The sequence below is a fragment of the Telmatherina bonti genome (genome assembly GCF_933228915.1).
Source record: "Telmatherina bonti genome assembly, chromosome: 2".
Lineage (NCBI taxonomy): Eukaryota > Metazoa > Chordata > Actinopteri > Atheriniformes > Telmatherinidae > Telmatherina > Telmatherina bonti.
The window spans coordinates 29028377-29054611 of NC_136620.1; the positions used below are offsets into that span (position 1 = coordinate 29028377).

General features: G+C 38.6%; 2 protein-coding genes across 2 annotated transcripts; one reads left to right on the top strand and one right to left on the bottom strand.

Annotated features, from left to right (window-relative positions):
* Positions 1-276: 276 nt before the first annotated feature.
* Positions 277-14822, bottom strand: arih1 (ariadne ubiquitin-conjugating enzyme E2 binding protein homolog 1). The gene is made up of 14 exons (XM_079254112.1): positions 14409-14822; positions 11598-11665; positions 10942-11089; positions 10420-10512; positions 9550-9605; positions 8002-8068; positions 7771-7877; positions 7645-7687; positions 7446-7517; positions 6984-7114; positions 4785-4842; positions 3774-4034; positions 3196-3308; positions 277-3104 (listed from the first exon to the last, which is right to left on the bottom strand). Exons 1-14 carry the CDS (start codon positions 14691-14693, stop codon positions 3020-3022), a joined length of 1587 nt encoding a protein of 528 aa, XP_079110238.1. The 5' UTR covers positions 14694-14822; the 3' UTR covers positions 277-3019.
* Positions 14823-15910: 1088 nt separating this feature from the next.
* On the top strand, positions 15911-26220 carry hexa (hexosaminidase A (alpha polypeptide); the record flags this gene model as incomplete). The annotated part of the gene is made up of 14 exons (XM_079257504.1): positions 15911-16106; positions 16536-16640; positions 16751-16816; positions 16973-17019; positions 17137-17247; positions 17342-17443; positions 17619-17751; positions 22560-22740; positions 22897-22983; positions 23069-23141; positions 23433-23607; positions 25755-25845; positions 25971-26078; positions 26157-26220. The coding sequence occupies 14 exons, from the start codon at positions 15911-15913 to the stop codon at positions 26218-26220; spliced, it is 1539 nt and encodes a 512-aa protein (XP_079113630.1).
* Positions 26221-26235: the final 15 nt, after the last annotated feature.

A 26235-nucleotide genomic window follows, 5' to 3' on the forward strand; every position in this document is an offset into this window, starting at 1 on the left:
ATGATTGGCCAACCGCTTGGTTTGGACCAGTTTGTCATGGGTCCGTTTTCATGTAAAAACTTAAGTTTGTATTATAAATGTTATGCAGAAGTTATAACTGACCTACATCAAACCTCCCATTTAATATTTGTTGAAATATTGAGTTATTACCAACTGCATCACCTCAGCTCACAATGCAGATATTCCATTTTTACACTGAACAAAGTGACAGCACACTGAACTGGTATTTCTGAATCACATTTAATAGACTCTTAACAAATCTGTATATCCCTTTAATTATATAGTTTATAAATGTATGACTGATTGTCTTGTGATAAGTTTCTTTTAAAAACAAATTACTTGTGGTTATGGAGCCTAACAATGTTAAATGTTGAATTAAAATCTGTTTGTCCCCATCTGGTGGAATAATACACAGCTTCGTGTTTCCCCCTTTTATAATGCCAGTGTTGTTCAGATGGATAAACTCCTGGAAGGGGTTTACCTTACATATGACCTAGTGGTACAGTGGTATTCTGTAAGGACACAGTTTAAAGATGCATACACTTAATGTAGCCATGAGAAAACGCATACAACCAAAACAAATGTGTCCGTAATCAAGCACCCATGCGAAACAATGTTTGCAACATTTTGCACTTTAATATTTTCTCCAAAACAGACATCTAATTTTTCCCACATTTTTACACTAATAGGAAATAAAACACCTTTGATAGCATAAAGAAAAGATATGTAGAAAAGTATTAAAAGTTTTTGGATGTCTCAATTTAATGTAAATAGCTGCTTCTGTTACTTCAAACGAAAAGTTGAAATGGTCATGAACTTCTAGCAGACAATGAAAACAGAGTGAGCCCTGGAGAGCAGATTAGCCTGATGATCACAGCTATAGTGGCTGTTACTGCAAGACAACTTTAAGAGAAGAGCCCATCTCTTATCCATTCATCCCGTGTCATTGGTTTGTGGCTCAAGGCAAAATGAATTCAAGAGACAAGATACAAACAACCACCTGATCTTTATCATACAATCTGCAAGTAAACAAAAGTCCTATTTTTTTTCTCTTTTAGATAAAAACTCAAACTTATTGAAAGGTTAAATAAAATTAAATTGAAAAAAAAAATCCACTATTTTCTGGAAGACAGCTCTGTCAAGGTCTGTAGTATACAACTTTGCAAAAATACACAGCGCGGAAATGGATCATGAATGTTTGGCTAATAAGTGTTGAGACCAAACCTACTCTAATGATTCACACAGTACTCCCAAAAATTAGATTTCTCATGACATTTATTCAAATAAACAGTACAGTTTATAATTTGCTAGGATAAAATAATAAGTTGGAACACATATGAAGCATTTGGGAAAAAATTCCCCAAAGATCTGAAACTAGGGCAAAAGATGTATTTTAACGATGGCTGACACTTTGGTGTCATCTTTCGGACTTGCATCAGTGCCTGTAATAATCATGTCCCCCTCCAGTCAATCTTGTGAAGACTGCCACATTGCTGAGACATGAATGAGCATTTACAAGCAGAGAGCTTGACAACAAGAGCAACCACCCAATGGAACAATGCAAAACCTGGAGGGGCACCGACATTTCAATGTTGAAACCTCAACCCATGAACGAAAAATACCCTCTTTTATGCAAAAGCTGAACAGTATTACAAAACACCCCTACAACCTTTAGAAGTTTGCCCTATTTTCCTCTGCTTGAGGATCACTACAACTCCATCTGTGCAGCCTGGTTTAAAGCAATGTTCAGTCACTGCAAGGCAAGAGATCTCTTTAAAAGGTGCGGCTCCTATAAGCCTCACGCTGTCCAAATATTCTCTGCAAAAGTGATGCCTGACCCTCTGACAATGATCAAGCCCTATTAGCAGCACTGCAACACTGTGCTGTCAGTACATTCTATTACACTCGTTCAATCCTCAAGGTGCAAAAACTGAAGTACAAGAGGGCTACCTCAAGCCAGGTCAGGAAGGAAAGAAAAAAAAAAAAAAAGAAAGGGGGGAAAAAAAAAAAGAAGAGTGAATGTCACTCAGTTTGGCTCTTGCGAATAATAAGTAAATGTTAAACCTCCTAATAACAAAGAGGGTTTCGGCAAAAGGTTAGCATAGAGAGACCTGTCCATTCTACAGTACCTTTGACCTGTAGAACCTTTTTCAGCTCTTGGTTTCTGCCTTCACCATGTAGTTTACCAATTCCTTATTCTGATCACTTCATGACAAACAGAAATGGTTCAAGTCTGCATTTGGAGTTACCGATAAGGTGTAACTTCAGCACTAATCTGAAGAGAATGAGGATGGTACGACAAATGCCTTATTCCCCACACTTCCAAAACTCAGTTTATGGAAGGACTCAACAGACTCAACCTAAATGACAAAAGAACACCTTTTTTTTTTTTAATATTGGTAAAGAATAAATATTTCAAAATGATGCAAACACGTGCCACTCTTGCTCTTAAACTTCCATGCATATGAACTATTTACAAATTGAAAAACACAGACTTGCTATTTTGTTCTTTTAATGTTTTTCCCCCATGAAATGTCTTTGCCCCTTTGCAATCAACCTATCAATAGTCACCCATCCAGACAAGGATCTCAGCACACATTGCAGACATGGCCAGAACAATTAAAGCTGTGTTGAAAACATTTTCACACTAATGGAAAAACAAAAATCAAACTCAAAACAGAAGAGATCCACAAGCAAAAAAACGGAAGAAAAGATAGTTTAGGGGAGGATTACAATACAGGCCAAAAGGATGTACTTGTTTATGATGGATTTTTCTGCTTTCTCAAGACTCCACTCTGTTGCTAACAATACTGTAGTACACTTTCTTTTTATTACTCTACATTTTATTTAAATATAATTTACTTTGAAGATTTTTGTTAAACAAATCCAGGAAAAAATGATGCAAAAGTGGTTGGTTTGCCAAAGGAGAGGTGGCAGAAGGCCCGTGCTGCCCTGTTAAATTGCATCAGCGCTCTAGTTTGTCAAGATACTCAATAGTCCGTTGCATTGGGACGTGTCCTCAATCCTCAATGTACTCCCACAGGTCCTTCTCATAGCCTTCATGCACATGCTGTAGCAGCACTCTTCGCCTGCTCTCACAGTATCTATAGACACAAGACATTGCTTTTAATAACATTCCAAGAATGTGCAAATGGAACTTTAGCAGGCAGTACAAGACATTTTTTTTCCACTGACCTGTACTTATCTTGCACTTTCTGCTTGATATCCTGCAAGGAATCCTGGGAGATGTCCCGCTCTAAGTAACCAGACAGCACCTCAGTGGCATTTTCCAGGTCTGCCTGGTTGTTCTAGGGAAAACAAATTTGAAACACAACATCATTCAGTGTTATAGCACAAACTTAAAGGTAAATTCCACCTATGATCATGTTTCCTACACTATAATAAAATTCTGTACAATATTTGCAAGTTGATCTTGGATGCCAGGAGGATCACAGAGGAAAGGATAATGGAATATTATGGGACAAGGGAGGAAAGGGAAATGGAATGGAATATTATGGGACAAGGGCACTTAAAGTAAAATATTAAAAAAAAGAATCTTAACTGTATAAAAAAGTAGACATTTAGTTATTAAGGTTGTGTTGGACTTGTGAAGGAACAAATGGTATTAGTCGACAATTTCATTCATTCAATTCATTTAATATCACTCAGATGGTCCTCATGAAGACAAATACAGTCCTAGTTTTACGTTCAGTGTGACCATATTTATTAAGATGTTTGTGACAATTGAAACAGTTACTGCCATTATATCTTACCTCAAAAATAATGGACTGGTTGTTCTTCTTGAGGTAGAAGGCAAAGACGTAAGTGAACATGAGTGTGGAGCGGCACTGGCACAGCACATCTACAGCCTTCTTCAGAAACTGAACCTCAATCCAGGACATGTTGTGCTGCTGCATCTCCTCCATCTTTTGCTTAACCTGAGCATAGAGCTTGTGCTCAAAGCGCAGACTCTGCATGTGGTTCATGTAGCGGTTGCAGTAGAACAGGTACCTCTGCAAGGCTGCCCTGGAGCGCTACACACAAGACACAACTAGTTTAAATTCAGGCACAATAAATCTAATCTAACGAAGCAGTTTCCTACCCATAAACTGCAGCCCTGAAAATGTCCAAGTTCTGAACGGACAGTGTGTGAAAAAATCTGTCCATAACGTTTGTTTCTGACCCGTTTTAGGAAGCCATCAGTGGACCTCTCCCCAGCATTGGTTCCTTACATCTGTAAGAGCCCTCAGACATCTTCTGATTAACCTCCAGAAATATTTACAGTGAGCTAGATTACACATTGGTAAGTTCTGCCATTTCATACCTTTCTGTTGACTTCTGTGTTGTTTTCCACTTGCTTGGTGAAATTGTAGGTATGCTCACAAGCATGTGGTACTTCTACTAAGACCCAAAATCAGCCAGTAGGGCACAACACTTGAAGAGAACCTCCTGCTCTCATGTTTATGCATGCAGAAACTGTTTGGATAGGATTGTCCACACAAACTCAAAATATATCCAGTGTTTATGGGTCAGAATGACTTTAGATAAATTGTGTTCATTTATTTAGTTCCCTATTTGAGGGAGGGGAATCAGCTGCTACATAATCATGTTGTGACAATTTAACCTTCATGGAATAACAAAACAATACTTGTAGTTATGCCACATCTGTGTTTTTTAAAAAGTCCAACTAAACTTGTTGCAAATGTAGATAAATGATGCCCAGAGACAAAAACAAATATTATGTTCTATGTGAGAAATGAAAATAATTATGCACATACACTTACCTCTTGAGCATCCCTGGCTGCCTTGGCATCATCCTCATTGTAGCGATTGCAGTTGTACCTGAAATGTTCATTAGATTATACATTATTGGGTATTAAAACATCCTATAGGCTTGGATATTACCCCCCAAATAAACCACTGAATGCGGTTGTCTACACTGACTGCTGCTCAAGCTGGCAGTACAGCCATGACTCATAAATCCATTATCTATATAGCTTCTTGTTGGGTGTACTAGCTCATGTCTCAGAAAGTATGACATGCAAATTTAAGTATTTCAGCAGTTTGTCAGAGCAGTACATTCTGGATTATTTTGATGTTTTTAAGCTATCCTTAAACATGCTTATGGTGTGTTACACCACCAGATATACTGGTTTTAGACCAATTCAGGCAAACACCAGAAGTAGACCGGCCTCCATTGCTGAGGTGGCATTTCTGTGTAAGTCAAAGCAGAATAATTGAGAATTTGGACAATTATCTTAATGATGACCACAAAATCTGGAAAGCTTGGCACATTTTTGACTGTTTCAACAACAACAGAAAACTTTAAAAGTGAATATGAAGATTGCTGTTGCTACTTTTAACAAAAAAGCACCAGCACACTACATATGTTGTGAATGACTCAAAAACAATTTCTCAGTCATAGATTAATCAATAGCAAAGCATGTCTGAATATAGAGCTTTAAATAGAGCCAATATCTGCATCTAACAACTAGCTTACAGGGGTCCTATGATGGTATTTCAAGTTTTCTGAGCTTTCTACAGAGTTACAGTGCTGAATCCTCATCAGACATGTGAACGACACTGTTTTTATCACCTAAACGCATGTTCAAGTTTGAGTTCCAGCACTCTCTCCGTTCGGTTTCCATGGCGACGAAAAACGCGTCGTTTTGGAGAGTTTTTTTCTACTTGGAAATCCTTGAGACGTCCCGGGGGATAAGGCTCGGTGATTGGTTACCTTCTACTGGTTAACAAGGGCATGTACAAATACATCAGGCAGGTGGAAAACGTCAGATAAAGTTATTTCCAACGATGGCTGGTGAGTTTACCAAAGAGAGACATCCTGCTGCATTCGTTGCTGTTTTCCACTTTGTTTTCAGGGTCTGATTCAGGTTCCAACATGTAGGGCTGTATGCTATGTGTTGAAATTGTATTTTGTTTTTTTTATTGAGTTCATATTAGCCTAATCCTTCTGTTTATGAGATGTTACAATGACAGCAAAAGCAGGTGCGGTGCGCCCCCCCCCGATGTAGTGCAGTCGCAGGAGGCGGGGCTTAATGCGGAAGAGTCTCAATCCACTCGTTTTGCCCACAGGCTGATCTGACAGCCTACGGAGAGGGTCGGTCTGAAGTAAATAAAGTGATTTGTGACAATAACTCCATCAATCCCAGCCCTTCTGGTCTCAGAAATAAAAATAAATTAGCCTGAAATGCACATAATAGTTCCACTTTAATGTTGGATTTCTAATTTTCTATTTCCTTCTAATTGAAGTTGTCTAGCATGGCTCTCTAACTAGTTTTTTTCTTTGATTAGAAAACAAGATACAACCAAAGACAGAAAAAGAAGGAGGGAAGAAAAGATCATGATGGAAGTTAAGGTCAAATTCCCAAAGTGTATGTTTTTATTTATATATTTTTCAAATTAAAAATTGAATGAAAAGGCAACAATGTTAAGCAGCAGACACGATCATACAACCCCTATTGATAATTAACACCTTCAAAGGAACACGGAGGCCTTGTTCATACATAATAGGATTATCTCGAAAAACAAAGATATCCTACAATTTGGCCTGTCATCCACACGAAAGCACAGATTAACAGCATTAAAAATGATTCTTTACAAAAGTTAAGAAGCCAAAGTTAAGATTTGCAAATACTTCATTTTTACACCTGCATGTAGACCTACATAACCAGGGTTTTAAGTTTCAAAACATCACTGCTTGTGCCAAAAAATTCCCAATGTCACATCACAACCTGGGCTTACACTCAGATGCCCTCTGAATGTGCTTAACAACACCCTGATGAAGTTAGGAGTGAATGGGTTTTTTTTATTTTAACCCGTGTTTCGTGGACTGAAGTCTTATTACAAACAGAAGGGAAATGATATTCAGTTTTATAAAAATCTGGGTTCATCTGCACATGACCTGAGACATCAAACCATAACTAAGGCATCACACACATCCGAATTGTGCTACTTTTACTTACCAGGCAGAGCCGTGAGGTTCCCATGGTCCCAGACAGACCCAACAGAACTCCGCTTTGCAGTTCTGGTTCCTACAAACCATGTGATTGCAGCCACCATCTTTCTCAATGGTAACATGGCATTTTGGACACTCCTGTAAGGGAAAAGAAAAAATATTGTTCTTGCCAGAAACTTGCTGAAATACTGAAAGGCTCTGAAGAAAAAGTTGCATGAAAACTGATTTGACTGACTGATTAAATGTACTTTAGAGAAAACTTTTAGTTTAAGTAAAACATTTTTTAAAAAATGTGTGCATATTAATCACAAATGCTTTATAAGTAAACTAGAGATGAGCGATAGAATCTACACAAATACAATTTCATGTTCAAGTCTTAAAAAGTACTGAAATGTATCCATGACTATGTATCCATAATTATTTCTCTGCCAAAAGAAGTTTTAGAAGATGTAAAATACTGCTTCCATACCTTGGTATTTGCTGCAATCCAGTTGGAAGTTTCACTGTCGTCATCACATTTCTTAATCCATTTTCTCAGCCACTAAAAATGTATTAAAACTAAAATGAGTACGATTTAAGCAAACGACTGCAAATCCTAATGCAATTTTATTCAAGATGCTGTAAGAAAAGGTTATGAGTTTAAAATGTTTTTTCCACATTTGGCATACCTTACACTTCACAGGATCGTGCCAATTCTCTCCGCAGTTGAAGCTGAAAGAACAGGACTGGCATCAACCCAAACTCACATTATATAAACTTAGATAATTCACAAAAATCTAAACAAGCTGTTTTACCAGAACTGACGGCCACACTTGCACCTCACTGGTCTGGCGTCTGGGTATTGGACTTTCACAACATGATGGCAGTCTGGGGCAGGACACCACTTTAATAGTCGATTGCACTTCAAGCAAAGAGAGACAGATTTATTATATTCTCTTATATAAACAATTGCCTCAACTTTCTGAAGACTCCACAACTCATTAGATTTAAAAAATTTGAGAAGAAAATAAACTCTCGGAGCTTACCTCTACAAAACTATTTGTTATTAAATGCTGGTACTTTAACTTCACTTTTGAATCTGTGATGAGGCGCCTATGGGAAAAAGAATACATCATAAGCATTCATGTGGGGAAAAAAACACAAGAAAAAAAATCAAAAGAAAAAATAGACCCAAATATTTTTGGGTACATATTTTTTTTTAATTGAACCATGTAAAAACATTGAAGCTACACTTGCAAAATGCCATAAGGTTTTAAACTGTGTTGCAACCAAAGGTAACAGGACGATTGTTAAACATTTGTGAACAGGTATAGTCTGCTTTTTTGTTTTTCCCTTTAAGGTTGTACAATGAACAGGAATTAAGTCTTAATGATGCCTAAGCAATTGCTGGGATAGGTCAGAGCCGAGTCATCCTTACACGAGAAAAAAAGAAAATTGAACCAATAGATCAAGGTGACATTGAGATGCGCCCCCAAAAAAACCCAGGTGAGATCAATACCAAAAGGAAAAAGCACTACATGTCAACCATCAAAGGATTTTATATTTACTAATGGGGAAGATTTATACAGGATACAAACCATTTATAATTTGACACAACATATAAAATGCATAGGACAGAAATATCTAAAAGAAAGTTATGGAGAATTATTTAATTTCATAGATACTAACTATATATCTAACTATGTATCCATTAAGATACATTAGTACCAGAAAGGTGAGAATGTGTAGAAGCTTCATGACAGCCTGTGCTTCAAAACAATTTCAATAAAACCTACAGAATCAGTATTATGGGTTTTGAAAAGTAAGAAAACTGAATATTTTGCAACTGGAAAATTACTTGTCATCAATGGGATGTGGACAAACTGAACATGTTCAAACCAAAACTAAAAACAAAAAGACCCACAAACAAGCAAACACTAAAGGCAATACACAGTGTTGTGGAGAATGATAGCACTGTGTAGTCTGGCTATGAATTGAAGACTTCAGAACGTTTCTCTCTAGGTAAAATTATGGATAAAATATTATGCTGAGTATTTCACTTTTAGTTCTAGTTTGTTCAATTACATATAAGTAAAAGAAAAATTAAGTTTTTTCTGACCCCTGAAAATTCCTAAACTGTGTTCAAAGAGCAGTGACCCTCAAATACCACCACCACCAAAATATTGCATTGTAATGGTGTTAATTTCAGAAGTGGAGGAAATATCTAACATCAGAAGAAAGCTTAGAAGTACATTATGGCACATTCATCCACTCACGCACACACCACCCCAATATGTGGGGACTGGTATCAGTCTACCAACCTTCCAATTGGAAGACAACTGCTCTTCAACCTGAGCTACAGCCCCATCCCATGATCAATAGAACATGGCATTGGATGTCTTTAAATGTTTTGAGAAACTGCTTTCTTTAAATATCTGTCAATTCAGCATCACAAACTTAGAGGAAAAATTTTGTTCTGACAGGAAAGAATTATAATTATTATGTCAAACAGTTGCTTGTTTTACTAAATATGTATGTCCATTATTTTGTAAGCAATATGAAACAACAGAAAACAAGTACACAAAGATACTCACATGACTGTGTTGTCATCAACCAAAATGTCACAACTATGAGCAGGACAAGAAATAGTCTGAGAAGACAACAAAAAAGTCAAATAAGTTAGATATAAAAAAAACAATAATGTGCTTTCAGACAGCAAGTGGCCCCCCCAAGCTACCTGAACTGGTTTTAGCTTGAGAGAGTGTAACGTAGAAAGAAAGCTACCATTCTTTTTGCAGATGTTTCAACAAGAAGCAAGAAAAAAGTTATTTTTTGTCCGGTGAATTCATATTCCACATCCTGCAACAGAGCAGGGATCACTGAGAAGTCTGTGCTCTTATGTGCAATGAACCTAGTTATTTCATATTTAACAAGAAACTGTGTCCGTGGCAGGCATCGTGCACGTGACTGGGCCCGTGTCTCTAAATGCCACATGTTGTAAAAATATTTATACTTTATTGACGCCTCGATCAGCTGCTTTATTACAACTATTCATTTAAACTGAATGTAATGCGGAAGCGACATCTGTCCGCTTGATGCTTTTCCCTGTTAACGTCGCCTACCTTAAATGTCTAACCAATCACAAAATGCTTATCGGAGCCCCATGAGAAGAGAGCTCTGCCTGGCTGTAGAACAAGATGCAAGATGTTCCGAATCACATCCACTAGAACAAAAGTGCATCACTTTGTTCTTGTGGCCTCGACAATAAGAAACAAGTTCTTGCTTTTCGTGGGGTATATAACAGGCTTGACTATTATCAACTGATAAGATTATGGATGAAGCCTGGATACACTGAGGCAGCTTTGCACTACTTCACAATGAGAACACAAATGTTGCCACTCACTGTCTGAAAACAGCACGACATTGATAAGTGAATTGTATTCTAAAGAAATCTTAGTTTGTACCTGGCCCATTCCTTCCTCTATGATTTTGGTGGTCAAGTAGTCTCCCCAACACTGCATGCAAAACTTGTGCCCACACTCCAGACCTGTAAAGTACTGCATGACAGACACATTTGTTCAATGTGAAAAAGGACATTACAAATTTAGATTCTAAACATATGTGGTCTTGTTAAAAAAAAGTGTCTAGCTTTTTTGTGCTGATTTTGTGCTTATTATCAAGCTTTGTTTGAGAATAGAAGCCCACTATTTAAACAATAAACAATAAATTGCTTTGCTTCTTTTTTATATTAAGACTAATAAAAATTGATAGTGATTAACTTTTAAAACTGATAAAAACATTATAATGAACACATCTGTCTCTTTCACTGGGGCTTCTACTGTATTACTAAAGTTAAAAGGGCCTTAAAAATCTGCCACTGCCATTAGGTTAAAACATGCTTATGATGTGTAACAATTTTCAACAAAACTACAATAACTGAACATTCAACTTGTACGCTACAGTGTTGCTGTAACCTTGTAACTCACAGAGTTGGGGAAATTCAGGTAGCAGATCTGACATGGCATGTCCTGTGCAGAAGATCTAGTGTTGATTGGTGGACGGGTTCGAGGCTTCTTACTTGGATTGATGACATGACACTCAGAAAAAAGCTTGTCCAGATTACCATCAAAATATCTACATGGATTAAAAAAAGACAGCATTACAAGAGCATGTTCATATTTGCATTTAATGGAAGCTGATATTTATTAGTAGGGGTGGGAAAATCGAATAGAAAAATTGAAAATCTGGATTTTATGCTTCACAATTTTAAAATAGATTTTTTTTTGTTAAAAAAATGGATTTAAAAAAAAAAATAGAAAAAATCCATTGTACATTTTTTTGGTCATTTTTAATGATCTTTTTACTTGTCTTCTTGGGCATTTTAGCAGCAGAATGATGGTCTGGGTTTTTGTATTGTTTTTTCCCAATTGAAATCAAGAAAAATGACGAGCAAAAAAAGTTTTGTACATTTTCTTTGTTTTTAATCTACAAAATTCAGCAATATCGAAGAATTGTGAAAATTGCTATTTCAATCGAATTGAGACAAAAATATCGTCATATCGTCACAGCCGAATTTATTAGCTGGCAGTAGTTCACTTTAAAAGTAGCAAATTATCAATGTAATTCAGAAGATTAATATTACCTTTCCATAAGCTTTTCTTTGTCCCAGTTGAAATGACTGAGAAGGATGCGTGTTATTGTTGCAGGATTCTAGAAGAAAAAAAAGGTTGGTATATACTAAGTCAAATACTTTTTTTCACTGTTTATTATAAAACAATTAATAAAAGTTTAAATTTCTCTTGTTGAAAAACATCTCAGATGTGGCTTAAGAAAAATAAATATAAAAAATGACCCACAATTACATCATTTTACAGATTTGCAAATATGTATTGTCACAAGTTAGCATTTTCAGTTTTTTATTTACATAAAACAGCCCAATGAAATGTTTAAAAGCCAAATTTAGAAAAGACCTTGATTTTCATGATGAACATATAAACACTTTCAACCACTGTCACATATACTTGTAAAGAAAATATCAGTTTCCTTTATATGTATATTTCATTTTTATAATGTAACTGAAAGCTAAGACATGTGGATTCTAAGCTAATGTTCATTCAGAAAGTCAGAAGCTAATAATACCTTATATAAATGAGCAATAGTCTAACTTGCAAAGAAAGTATAGAGTTGAATAGCATAATCATGATCCTACAGACATTAATGGCACACAGTGCCAACTTGACAGTGGGCTAAGAAAAGAAACTGCAGAAATGTAAGAGTGTGTACCCAAAGAGAAAGTTGGGGTGAGGCTGACAACTCATGTCTTCTTCCTGAAATGTCGAAGTTGACAAAAAAAATTCCTGAGTACATTAGTAATATAGGAGTGGTTTGTTATGAGTAAAACTAAAGAACAAGAGATTGATACAATGTACAAATTTTGCCATTGGTTGAATGCCAAAATGTGAAACACAGAATTTGATAAATCATCTGAAGAGGTTTTACCCCAGCAACTACGCAGGAAGCTTGGAAAGCAGAACCAATCGACAAGTCTCACCATTTGTGGCCCCAAAGCCATATGAAAAGTAATCTAAATTAATCAAAGAGCTTAATTAATTTCAAATTTCATAGCAAAAGACATGATGGGCTTGTGGTTGGTAGAATTAATTTGAAATGGACAGGATTAACAAACTATATATTGTGATAAAGACTGTATTTGTTTAAGAAAAACTTTCAAATATATTTACATTTTTTTGTCTGATATCTTAAGTTCCATAAACACTTTACATTTCTTACAACAAAGGAATGACTATGCCACAGCAGCTAAAATACATTATAATGCAGAAAAATGATTCCACAGTTGGGTTATTTTCATATTGTGTACCATTAAATCAGAAAACTATCATCTAGAACTGTTAATACAAAAGACAGCAATCGCACAGTAGCTATTACACCTAGCAGTAATCTCCAAGTAGTGATCACTTGGAAATTCATGAAACCATTACATATAAAACGCAATATTCTGAGATGTGGTAAGTGATATTGGGTCTATTATTCCTGAAGTGTGATAATACAATGTGTAAGGTATATTATTTATTTAAAATACTTTATAAAACCGCTCTGGCTGGAGCACAGTCCTTCTCAAAAATAAATACATCATATACTTACTACTCATTTGTAGTATTGCTAAAAATGTCAAATTTAGGAAACCATAAATGCGCTGCTGCCAAACACCAAGCTGTCACATGGTGACACTGTCCCTGAATCTAGTGACAGTGGCCAGAAACTTTGCTGTTATTACAAGGGTATAGATGACAAAACGACTCTTAAGTAAGGATTAATAAAAGTCCAAATAATTAATAATATTCAAGTTTTGCTGATACTGTTTTAGAAAGTCACTCTCATTCACATTTGTCTTTTTTTGGAAGAGGACATATCTCCTTTTTTTCCCTTGATATTGCGCAGACCCAAAACTAAGGAGCCAGAGGAAAATATTGTTACAAAGGAAATGTCAGGGTTCTTTGCATCTGCGGAAGCAAAAACTTCAAATGTGGTTGTTCTGTGTAGCACATTGCTATATTTCCGACATTGACTATCGCTTATTTGACTTAATTTGTAGTTTAATGTTAAGTAGATCAAAAAAGTGCAGTGCTTTTCCCTCAAAACTGAATGGTGGCGGTTCGACCAAAACCACTTTCCATTTTAGTCAGAGCCCAACTGGACGAACGTGAGGAAATGGAGGCCCAAGTTAACACAAGGCTAAAAGGAATTTCTCCGCGGTGTTACAGAAATGTAATCTTTCGCTGGAGCAAAATCACACATTTTTCGAATGATTAGTCCAAATTCATTGGATGTCAAGATGAGGAGTACGCGATAATTAACATATCAATTTAACATATAACTTACTAGCTGAGTCAATGGCTAAGCTTTTAGTCCGACGATAGAAATAACAATGACAATACCTTAACTTTACTAAATTTAGGAAAGCTGGGTTGCAAGTGACAGTTAAGTGCACTTTAAATGTCGTCTCGTTAGAGCTGACATTTTATGTTGACCAGATCAGAAACTGAAGACGGTGTGGGTTTCCTGGACTGTGCTCGCTTAGCTAAAGGTGTCAGCTAGCAAAGTAGCAACTCAGCTAACATTAGCTTAGCAAACGTTGCTGCCAACTTCTGAACGGGGATTATACTACTTCCTGGAACACAAATCTAATGAAATTACTGTCTTTCTACCCACATTTAACGCTGCTTGTATCTTTATTTAAATCACTGCGTACTAGTAAAACACCATATTAAAACGGACTGATTTTCACATCTAAATAATTCCGTGCGACTGTCACCTTCCAGCAAGTTAACTACTGCTACAGGACTAGCAGCTAAGCTAACGCTCATGGCCCGTCGTAGCTTCACACAGATCCAAACCCCGGTCTTTCCTGAAACTAGGACTCAGAAATACCTACCTGGATGACCTCGTTGACCTCCCTAATACACTCCACCATATGCTGGAGGATCTGCTCCGCAGTCAAAACTTCAAAGCGATAGTCCTCTTCTTCTTCCTCACCGGGCCCATGGCCACCTACACCAGTCTCGCCGCTCTCGTCTCGCTCCCCACCGGCCACCACGGGATCGACCAGTTCCACATCCCCGATCTCCAGGGTGTCGTCGTCGGGCTCCTCTTCGCCGCTGTCCTCGCTACATTCGTCTTCGTCGTCGTATTCATAGTTATAACCCTCGTCTGAGTCCATTCCTAGGGTGGTTACCTGCCCGTGACAAGCAAACCTAAAGGTTTAGAGAGTGAGATGTTTCTTGCGGAACAATACGAAAACCAAAATTATCCGAGGCTGTTTTTCAGCTGCGGCGAAAATAACAACAAAACGTCGCCGCTGCTAAGCCAACAAAGAGATGCAGCGTCACCAACTGACGCCGGCCTTACGTCAGTTAGGCTGAAAAAGAAGATGGGCTGAAACAACAAAGTTTAATTTCAGCTGAATATTGCAAACCGCATTTAAAGATTAAAAATGTTAACAATAAAAAATACGAGAATCTGTAGAATCTATAGCAGCCTCAACAAATTCTCCTTTTATTAAAAGCCAACTCTTTCGGTTAATTAGCAAATAGTTGTTTTCCCTTTAGGATATGTCTATCCTCCACATCTATATTTGCTTATAATAATAATAATAATAATAATAACAATTCAATTCAACATTATTTGTATCGTGCCACTTCACAATAATGTTGTCACAGGGCACTTTACATACACGAATCAACATACACATCATTTCGAGCCAATTCATACATATCCTATAATGGAAACCAACTGATTGCATCGATTCATGAGATCCAATCCCCCATCCTGAGCATGCACGCTGCGACAGTGGGAAGGAAAAAACTCCCCTTTAACAGGAAGAAAACCTCCGGCAGAACCCAGCTCAGGGAGGGCAGCCATCTGCCTCGACTGGTTGGGGTGGAGAGGACAGGAAAGACAGATGAACATGTACAATTGCACTTATTCAGGAAGACCTGCGGAAAAAATGAGAAATAAGTTAGAGATGGCAATATTGGCATATATTTACACATTGATATATTAGAGAAATAGAGTGAGGTACTTCTCGGTGCATCAGGTAACATCCCCATTGCTACATAAGTAATGGATGGCTAGATTACCCATAACTATAAGAGCAATGAGCATAACCTGGACAGTTGGACACCTGGACAATGATGCATACACAGAAAGATTATCATAGCTATCATTATTACTATCTTCACCATTGCCAGTAGTAGTAGCAGTTGTTTTTGTAGAAGCTCTTTTGTTAAACAAAACAAAGCCTATGGTCCCAGTCACATGACTACATGTTCCCTGACAGTCTCAGTTTGACAGAATAGTGAATAGGTTGATTTGAAAGCCATGTGCTTAGTAAATTCCAAACAACACACTTGTGTATATTATATTTTACAAATATTGATGAGTCTCCAGGTTGGTCTAAACATAGTGGAGGGAGTGTGGCCATTGCCACAAACTTTCATCTCCTCAACAGAGAGATACACGCTAAACCCCCAGGCCTTCTACTTTGGTTACCGGAGAGAATCAGCTGCACAGGAGGGTTGTTCTGTCCTGGATGCTGCATTCAAGAGATACTTTTCTCTTATTTTTCCAGACTGTACTTCTGGTAAGTGATGCAATAGTGTGGCAAACAAAAGAAAGATTTAAAATGTATATAAAGTTGTATTTATTAAATTGGTCATTTTAATTCTGATGTTTAAACTACACGTTTAAAATGAATCAGTTTGCAGAGATTTAAAACAAAATGTTCAGTAGTGTTGTTTGTTGAATGCTCTGTTTGTTATGTTGCCTTTTAACGTAGATCAATAGGCTTTGTAGAGACAGCAGTTTACCAGTCAGCCAGTATACCAGCTCTGAAACGCTCAGAGACAATGGTCCGTACTATCACAGCTTAGTATGTCTGCTGTCAAAAAAATACCATACTATATTTGTTGGTAACATCATTCAGATAAAGGTATGAACGTTACTTTTCTCACACTTTGATCTGTCAAGCACTTGTAGTATTAATTCAACTTATAATCACCAGGCAGCGATAAACTGCAATTCAGTGAGGATAAACCATTTACTGTCGAAATTGATGTTGGCAGTCAGGATTGTGAGAGTTATCCAAATGAGGTCTCATCTGAGAGATGTAAGTATAAGCTCACAGACTACCAGAGAATAATGTGGGAAAGAGAAAAGTGTGACACTGACAGCAGCTGTAACAATGGATTATCCAACTTGCACCTGTTTGTGTTCCAGACAATCTGAGTGTCTCTGCAGGACAAGCATATCTGAAAGCAAAGACTGTGTGGGGGGCTCTGAGAGGTGATTATAGCACTGTAATACATATTTGAGAAACAAACATTTAAGACTGAAACAAAAAATGATGTAAAATCAGTTCATGTTGGCAAAGGAAATGTTTTATTTGTAATGTATTATATTTTGTCATTTTATTAATGCATGTCATCCGATGAAGCACAGGTCTGGAAACATTCAGTCAGTTGGTGTATCAAGATGAAATGGGCTCAGTAAGTTCAAATGCTTCTACTCACTAGGTCTCTCAAGTGATTACATTTTCAATACTCACTTGCATCTAGTTGCAATGTTTGGTTAATTCTTCTCTCGTTATGTGTCTTTTCTTTCAGTATTTTGTGAATAAAACTGACATAAAAGACTTCCCCCGCTTTCGGTACAGGGGCATTTTACTGGATACTTCACGGCATTATTTACCAGTCCAGGCCATTTTAAAAACTCTGGTAATAATCAGATGAGACAAACCTGATCTAAACTTGAGGCTTCTCTATGATCTCATTTATTATCACTGACATTTCAATATATGTTTGTTGTTAGGATGCAATGGCCTACAGTAAGTTCAATGTGTTTCATTGGCACATTGTTGATGACCCCTCCTTTCCTTACCAAAGTCGCACCTTTCCAGACCTTTCCAGTAAGGTATGTAGATGAGGAAAACAGTTGAATTTAAAAAAAAGAAAAACATTAGCTGATTTTGTATTTTGTTTTTAAGACTAGATCTTTATATTTTAGACTTGTAGGCTTAAAGCCTGTGGATGCATGAGTGCTAGAGAGTAGCCTCCACCCTAACCATAGACTTCTGGCTCTGATTCAGGGGGCTTTCCATCCGATGACTCACATCTACACACAGTCAGATGTGAGAAGGGTGATCTCATATGCCAGGATGCGAGGAATAAGGGTCCTTCCGGAGTTTGATTCACCAGGCCACACAAAATCTTGGGGAAAAGGTAAAATTCACAGACCGAGTGAGGAACATTGAAAAAAGCAGCTTATTATAGATTTTTTTAAGCATTTTGGTCTCCAGCATGAAAAATAGTTTTCTACGTCTTGTTTGGCCCAGTAAATCTTATTTGTGCCCAATGTAACTGCCAAGAATATGAATTGCCACATGATATGTACACGTGTTCGACTCACTTCTTATCTGGACCATACTTAAAGTGCCTGCAGAAAGTTTTCAGACTCTGTTAAGTTTTCTACATTTTGTTACGTAGACATGCTGACATAGATTCAGCATTTTTTCCTCTTCTTTCTACAAACAGTTTTCATTAAGGGCAGAACAAAAACTCGCAGGAATGTTAAAATAGGATAAGAAAAGATAAGATAAAACAAGATAAGATAAGATAAGATAAGATAAGATAAGATAAAAATGTAGTTAGTAGGACTACGAGTATTCAGACCCACCTTTTCATATTTGAAACAGCTCTGGCAGTAATGACTTAAGTGAGAGATCACACAAACTTGGCAAACCATTTCTAGAATTAATCTGGGTTTCTACTATTCTTCATGGTGAGATATTTAAATCTGAATGATGTTGAATGGAGTTTGTTAGTCCAGAGTTCATGTTATCAAGTCTCTCCTGAAATGCTCGAGAGGGTCAAAGTCCAGACTCGAACTGAGACACTCAAAGACTTCTGCAGAATTTTTCAGAAGTGACTCCTGTGTTTTTTATGTTTGGTGCTTGTTTTTTGGAGCTCATTCCTGGTCATTGTTGTACACGACCTTTTGCCTGGCCTGCAGTCTTCAGGCTTGCTGTGTTTATCCCAGCCCTCATCAATGTAAAGCATAGAAAGATTCTGCCATCAACATTTTTGAATATGAAGATGGTGGTGACGATGACCATATAAGGCTCAACACCTCATTCATTGCATTGGAGATTTTCACCTGATGGTTCCGTCATGCCATCAGATTAGAAGATTTGGTTTCTCCAGTCAAACCAACTTTGAGGTACCTCTGGGTAAATCACAAGTCAGCTGGTATGTGCCTTTCAGTGAGAGATAGTTTCTGTCTGGTCACTATTTTAAAGACCCGATTATTTGAGTATTTAACTTTCTGATGGATAACCTTCCATAAAGTCCCCGCACCTTGCGATGGACTGGCGACCTGTCCAGGGTGTACCCCGCCTCTTGCCCAAAGACTGCTGGGATAGGTTCCAGCTTCTCCACAACCCTTAATCAGACTAAGCAGTATGGATAATGAATGAATATATTACTGAAAGTCCCCCACATCTCCACTATTAATCTTACTCAAAAAGAAGCCCTTAGTCAGTTTGACTGCAGCCAGATTCAGGAAATCTGTAGGTGATACTAAACATCTTCCAATGATGGAAGCTATTGTAGTCTCCATATATTATTGAAAGCATCTTTGATCGTTCCTAAAATCTATGCCTCAGTGCAGTCCTGTCTCTCAGGTCTGCCGGCAGTTCCCTTGACTTAAAGTCTTTTTGTAAGCTTTCATAAGTTTTGTAGACATCAGTGAGTCTTTTTAATTATGATCACTGAATTCCGTTAGGCACAGACAGAGTGCTGCATCAAATATAATTTATGAGCATGATACACTTACAATCTAAGTGGGGAATTACAATCTTTAACCTTTTCATAAATATATATATAAAAAAGAAAAACACCCTAACAAACTGTGACAAAGTGGGTGAGACTGTAATTGTTCACCACTTGTCCCTAACATTTACCTTTTGTCCCTTTAACTTTATTCTGTTATTTCTGTTGCCAGGTAACCATGCTGCACTTACCATCCCGGGGTGTTAGTGTTTGCATTGTGTTGCATTTTTCATTGTTACCATTTAACTTTATTCTTTGTTTAAATCCACCTTGCAGGATAGGTGTTGGGGAGTGACCAACCCAGCACTTCCTTATTGCAGGTGTGAGTGACTTCTTAGATTAGTTGATTGGGAGAAACCAAGTAGGTGAGCCATCACCTTATCGTGGTGGAGGGGTTTGTGTGTCCTGAAGATCCTAGCAGCTATGTTGTCTGGGGCTTTATGCACATATACACATAGGTGTCTAGGGGAGGGACCAGACCAAGCATGGCTCATCGACCTCTATGATGATGACAAACCTCTGGAGCCAGGCCTGGGGGTGGGGTACGAGAGCGAGCATCTGGTGGCCGAGCCTTTGCCCGTGGGGCCTGGTCGGGCTCAGCCCGAAAGGGTTACATGGGCCCAAACTCCCGTGGGCTCACCATCTGCGGGAGCGGGCACCCTGGCGGTCCGATCCCCAACTGCAGAAGCTGGCTCTAGGGACGTGGAATGCCACCTCTTTGGTGGGGAAGGAGCCTGAGCTTGTGCGCAAGATTGAGTGGTTCCGACTAGATATAGTTGGACACTCAACTCGACGCATAGCTTGGGCTCTGGAACCAGTACTCTCGAGAGGGGCTGGACCTTCTTCCACTCTGGAGTTGCTCATGGTGAGAGGCGCCAAGCAGGTGTGGGCATTCCCATCAGCCCCCAGCTTGGTGCCTGCACATTAGGGTTTACTCTGGTGGATGAAAGGGTAGTTTCCCTCTGCCTTCGAGTGGGGGGACGGGTTCTGACTGTTGTCTGTGCTTATGCACTGAACAGCAGTTCAGAGTACCCACCCTGGAGTGCTGGAGGGTGCTCCTTATGGGGACTCAATTGTTCTGCTGGGGGACTTCAATGCTCACGTGGGCAATGACAGTGAGACCTGGAGGGGAGTGATTGGGAGGCATGATTCCCCCCCCTCTGAACCCAAATGGTGTTTTGTTATTGGACTTCTGTGTTCGTCATGGATTGTCCATAACGATCACGATGTTCCAACATAAGAGTGTCCATATGTACACCTGGCATCAGGACTCCCTGGGCCGCAATTCAATGATCAATTTTGTAGTTGTATCATCAGACTTGCGGCCATATGCCTTGGACACTCGGGTGAAGAGGAGGGTGGAGCTGTCAACTGATCACCACCTGGTGGTGAGTTGGCTCAGATAGTGGGGGAGGAAGCCGGTCAGATCTGGCGTGTTGTGAGGGCCTGCTGGGAACGTCTGGTTGAGTCCCCTGTCAGAGCGAGCTTCAACTCCCATCTTCAGCAGAGCTTCAAATGTCCCGAGTGAGGCAGGGGACATTGAGTCCGAATGGCTGTGTTCTGTGCCTCTATTGTTGAGGTGGCCAGCAGACTGTAAGGTTGTTGGTGCCTGTTGTGGCGGTAATCCCAGGACTCGTTGGTGGACACCAACAGTGAGGGATGCCGTCAAGCTGAAGAAGGAGTCCTATCAGGTCTTCTTGGTCTGTGGGACTCTGGAGGCAGCTGATGAGTACCGACAGGCTAAGCAGCATGCGGCTTTGGCTGTCGCCAAGCGGCTGGGATGAGAATCAGCATCTCCAAATCTGAGACCATGGTCCTCATCCGAAATAGGGTGGATTGCCCTCTCCGGGTTGGGAGTGAGGTCCTGCCTCAAGTGGAGGAGTTTAAATATCTTGGGGTCTTGTTCACAAGTGAGGGAAGGATGGAGCGTGAGATCGACAGACGGATTGGTGCGGCGTCTGCAGTAATGCAGACTCTGAGCCAGTCTGTTGTGGTGAAGAAGGAGCTGAGCCAGAAGGTGAAGCTCTCGATATACCAGTCGATATACGTCCCTCATCTATGGTCATGAGCTGTGGGTCATGACCGAGATCTCGTACACGGGCGGCTGAAATGAGTTTCCTCCGCAGTGTGGCCGGGCTCTCCGTTAGAGATAGGGTGAGGAGCTTGGTCATCCGGGAGGGACTCAGAGTAGAGCCGCTGTTCCTCCACATTGAGAGGAACCAGTTGAGGTGGCTCGGGCATCTGGTCAGGATGCCTCCTTGATGCCTCCCTGTTGAGGTGTTCCGGGCACGTCCCTCTTGGAGGAGACCCCGGGGAAGACCCAGGACACGCTGGAGGGGTTATATCTCTCGGCTGGCCTGGGAACGCCTGGGACCCCCCCCGCGGAGTTGGCAAATGTGGCTGGGGAAAGGGAGGTCTGGGCTTCCCTGCTTCGGCTGCTGCCTCCGCGACCCGACCCCGGATAAGCGGCAGAAGATGGATGGATTGGAGAAACCAAGCGGAGGATTTCCTCTTTTGTAGTTTCTTTAATTGTGGACTTATTTGAAATAGTGTATTAGAAAGAGTGTTGGTTTTGTGTATTTTTGTTTGTTTAGGAATTTGGTGTGGTATTCATGTTGGTGTAGAATAAGATTGCTGGGGATAGTGATATTGGGAAATGGTTTAGGCTAAATCATATCAGATGTGTGTCTAATGGGGTATATAAGTAGTGAGTTTTGGGAGTTCGCGAGGAGAGAGAGAAAGAGAGAGAGAGAGAGAGAGAGAGAGGGAAAAGGATGTGAAACTGGTGACTGATTGCCCTCAGATCTTTGAAATTGTACTGTGGACAACTCTTGGAAAAAAAAAATGTTAATCTTTAATGAAATCCCACGATTGCTGGTTCTGTCTACATCTGATCTTCTTCAATTTTGGACACACTACCTCACACAAACCAAAGCCTGCCTTTACTTTGCATTTTGACTGATTAAAAACAAACAAAAAACCCCAAACAAAAAAAAGTGAATAAACACGCTCAAACATCTCTCGTCACACACACACACAACAAAGACTAAGATTTTGTGAGTCTGAAACTATGTGCAAAAGTTTAAAGGGTTTTAAGACTCAAATAATCTATATTTATATTATATGATGCACAGACTTTACAGAATTTAGAAGATTTTCAGTTTTATTTATTTTTTTCCGTTTCCCTTTTGTTCCTCCAGGGCAATTAGATCTGTTGACTCCCTGCTACAGAGGGGGTACTCCTTCAGGCACGTTTGGCCCTGTTAATCCAGCATTACCCTCCACTTACTGGTTCATGACGTCACTGTTTAAGGAAGTGTCATCTCTGTTTCCTGACACTTATATCCACTTAGGAGGGGATGAGGTTGACTTTTCGTGCTGGTAGGCTATTATATTTTAAAAAAATAAACAGAAAAAGATGGAGAGATAAATGACTACATAATATCTAACTGAAGTAACTGTCAACTGCTAAAACAAGTGTAAGTAACAATTGAAGCAAATATGATTTTAGCTAACTCCCACTGCTTGTATTTGCAGGAGATCTAACCCATATATTCGCACATTCATGCAGAAGATGGGATTTGGAGTAGACTTCCCTAAGCTAGAAGCATTCTACATTGAGAAGTATGGTGTAAATGAAATCACACAATATAGGAAGTTGTGGGAAATATGAATACAAACAGATTAATATATATATATATCTTTTCAGAATTGTGAATATCACATCAGCTCTTAACAAGACATCTGTTGTTTGGCAGGAGGTTTTTGACAACTATAAACAAGTAAGTGAACCCCATAAAATAATAATTATCATCAATTATTATTATTATTAGGTATTTGGGATATTACTCAGACCAAGTCCAGCTATTTGCACTTAGTAAAAGTTGCATTTCAAATCATATAAATCATAAAGCATTGAATGTTTGCTTTAAACTTCTTTTTAAACTCAACAGGCTTAGTGGACTAAACCAGGTCACTAACAGATGACAACTGTGTGTAGTCAAATAACATTCAGCCAATGCATTACTCATCCCGTTCATGTGAGTCTAACAGTCTTTAGCTATGTGTTGCAGCGCAGTTCTCTATCGATTGTGGAGGTATGGAAACATGGCTGTTACCTGTGTGAAGTACGCAGAGTCGTTAAAGCAGGGCTGAGGGTAATTCTTGCTTCTCCATGGTATCTGGACCAACCAGGACCCACATACGACTGGGCCCGCTACTACAATGTGTGGCCCCTTGCCTTTACAGGTCAGGAAAAAAAAATATTGTGTACAAAGGCTTGTTGTACACTGTTGTGGTTTTCTTTTCACAATACATTAAAGGTATCAAATGGTTTTCTAAATGTGATTTACAACACTGTGTACAAGTCTCAAGTCACTTGTCATTTCTTTATATGTTGCCAAGGAAAGAGGAAGTAGGTGCAAGAATATATTAAAACAGCAGCAAACAGATATGGTGTCTAAGGCAAAAACAGAGTTTAGACAGTTCTAATAAGTAGGTATCAATATTGGGGATTTTCACTTTTCTTCTTGAACACATTCTAACCACCAAATTTTTTGTTTTATTTCTTTAAAACAAAACGGCTTCTTGAAAGGTGACCATTTCTGCTGAAGCTTTGTCTTTAGCAAGTCTTTGCTGGATTTTGTTGTAAATTTAAGAACATAACTTTCACATTATTCATCAGCTGTATTATTTTTCTCTTTTTTTGAACAGTTTCCTCACAGACTAATATCTGCCAAGATTTCAGCTAAGTGCAAAAATATTATTTTAGTTTTGTCCAACCTGTCTTTGGCATTCTTTGTTGATTAAACTAAAGAAATGGGAACAAATAATGCATCTTTCGAAATAAAAACCATTAGTCACAAAATGTATGTAATCAACATAATAAAATATTGAATGTACAATGGACTCTTCACTAAATTCTGTTGTTTATAGTTAGGTGTCTCTTAGCTTTGAATGATTCATTCATCAGTGGTGAATTTTTTTTAAATTAGTCAGATATGTGGACTGGTCAAAACTTTTGCACAGTAACACATGCCAAATTAAAAAAAAAAAACTGTTATTGTGCTACTCCAACAAAAAAATCCATTATTCATAACCAATCCACAAGGTGTCAGTGAACACTGCTGTTTATGCTTGGTGTTTTGTGCCCCATTTTGTTATATGTCCTTAAAGAATAAATAATATATTTTAGACTGGCTTTTATGCATAAAAGTGTCAGCTTTCTTCTCAGGTAATCTATTGTGTGACATGATGAGTTAAAAAATATTCCATATAATTGGAAATTGGTGTTTGATGTTGTTTCCTTGACATATACATGCTACTGACCTCTGTAATTAGAACATTAGGCTTTCCAAACTCTAACCATGGGACAAGCTTGGAAAAATAGATAATTACTTCTGTGAAATGACAGTAGGAACAATTGTTTCTATGGAAATACTCCAAATTACATTTGAAAGGACAAAAGACAAACTTTTTAAAATAAGCTTTATCTAAGTATTTGTAACGTCCCCAGGAATACAAAGGGCATGTTTGTCTTCGCTATCAGGGTTTTAGGTGTGGTCATTTATGGGTCATTGTTGCAATGCAATTCAGTTTGATTTTAAATCAGGTTAACATTAACATGTATTTGCAGGCTTTGTCTTGAAGAGTTGAATTGTAATAGGCTCTGATGTTAGTGGGGAAAAAAGTCAAGCCAAACCAGTTTTAATCTTTAGTTGAGGTGAGATATTTTTTGTTAAATAGCACAGTTTTATGCTTTTTGATTTCTTTCTTTTTTTCATCTCAACTGTGTAAGCAAGTTTATATATAAATGCAGTTTTGCTATGACTTTTAAAACTTTTAGGTGCCGCCTTCCCAGATAACAAATTTACCATAATCTATTAGCCCACATTCTCCAAAGAATGATGGCCCAGAGGTGGGCCAGTTCTGGTTTTCGCCTATAATTGTTGCTGTCTGAGTTTCACTCTGGTAAATTTGATACCATTGTCCTGCAAAACATTTTATAAACTAAATCTAAAAATCATTATGTTGATAATCACCATCCTCAGTGTTGTACATCTTGAATGGTGTTGCAGCTAGTTTTGAGTCAGAGCTCTGTAGGATTACCAAATGGTTATGCTGGATTCCCCATGACATACAACCACTTTTCCTCTTTTCAGGACATAACAGCATAACTACTGTTCAAGCACAGAATTAATCTTATTTGTTTATGGTTAGCATTGTATACCATTATAATCTGGTTGTGTTAGGTGTGGGTTTTGATGTTTTTCTAATATTGGGGGCTACCAGTAAAGAGAGACCTATAATCAGTTTAGCAAGTCTTTAATTGCAGCCATGATCATTTTCAATGAAACAGCGAACTCAATGCAAAGTCTTTTGTCATTCCTTCACAGGTACTGAGGAACAGAAGAGGCTGGTGTTAGGAGGTGAAGTCTGCATGTGGGGGGAATATGTAGATGCCGCCAACCTCTCCCCACGACTCTGGTAAAACATTACGGCATCAGAAATGTTACATTTCTGCTGTACAGATCAAATCAGATCTGTACAGCAACAGTCTCGATTATTCTTTTACTGAGACTTTTTATTAAATATTTCCCTCAAAATCACAGGCCAAGAGCAAGCGCAGCTGCAGAGAGACTATGGAGTGATGGGAAACAAACTTCCAGTGTGGAAAAAGCATTGCCGAGATTGCTGGACTTTCGTTGCAAGCTCCTTAGGTACTTTACCTTTTCGGTCCTGAATGTAATTTTTATTGGCCTGGAAGACACACATATGCTTCTGTTTCACTTCTTTAGGCGCGGAATCCAAGCAGAACCTCTAAATGTTGGACACTGCAAACATGAATACCAAGGTGTTTGAAGGCGTTTGACAAAC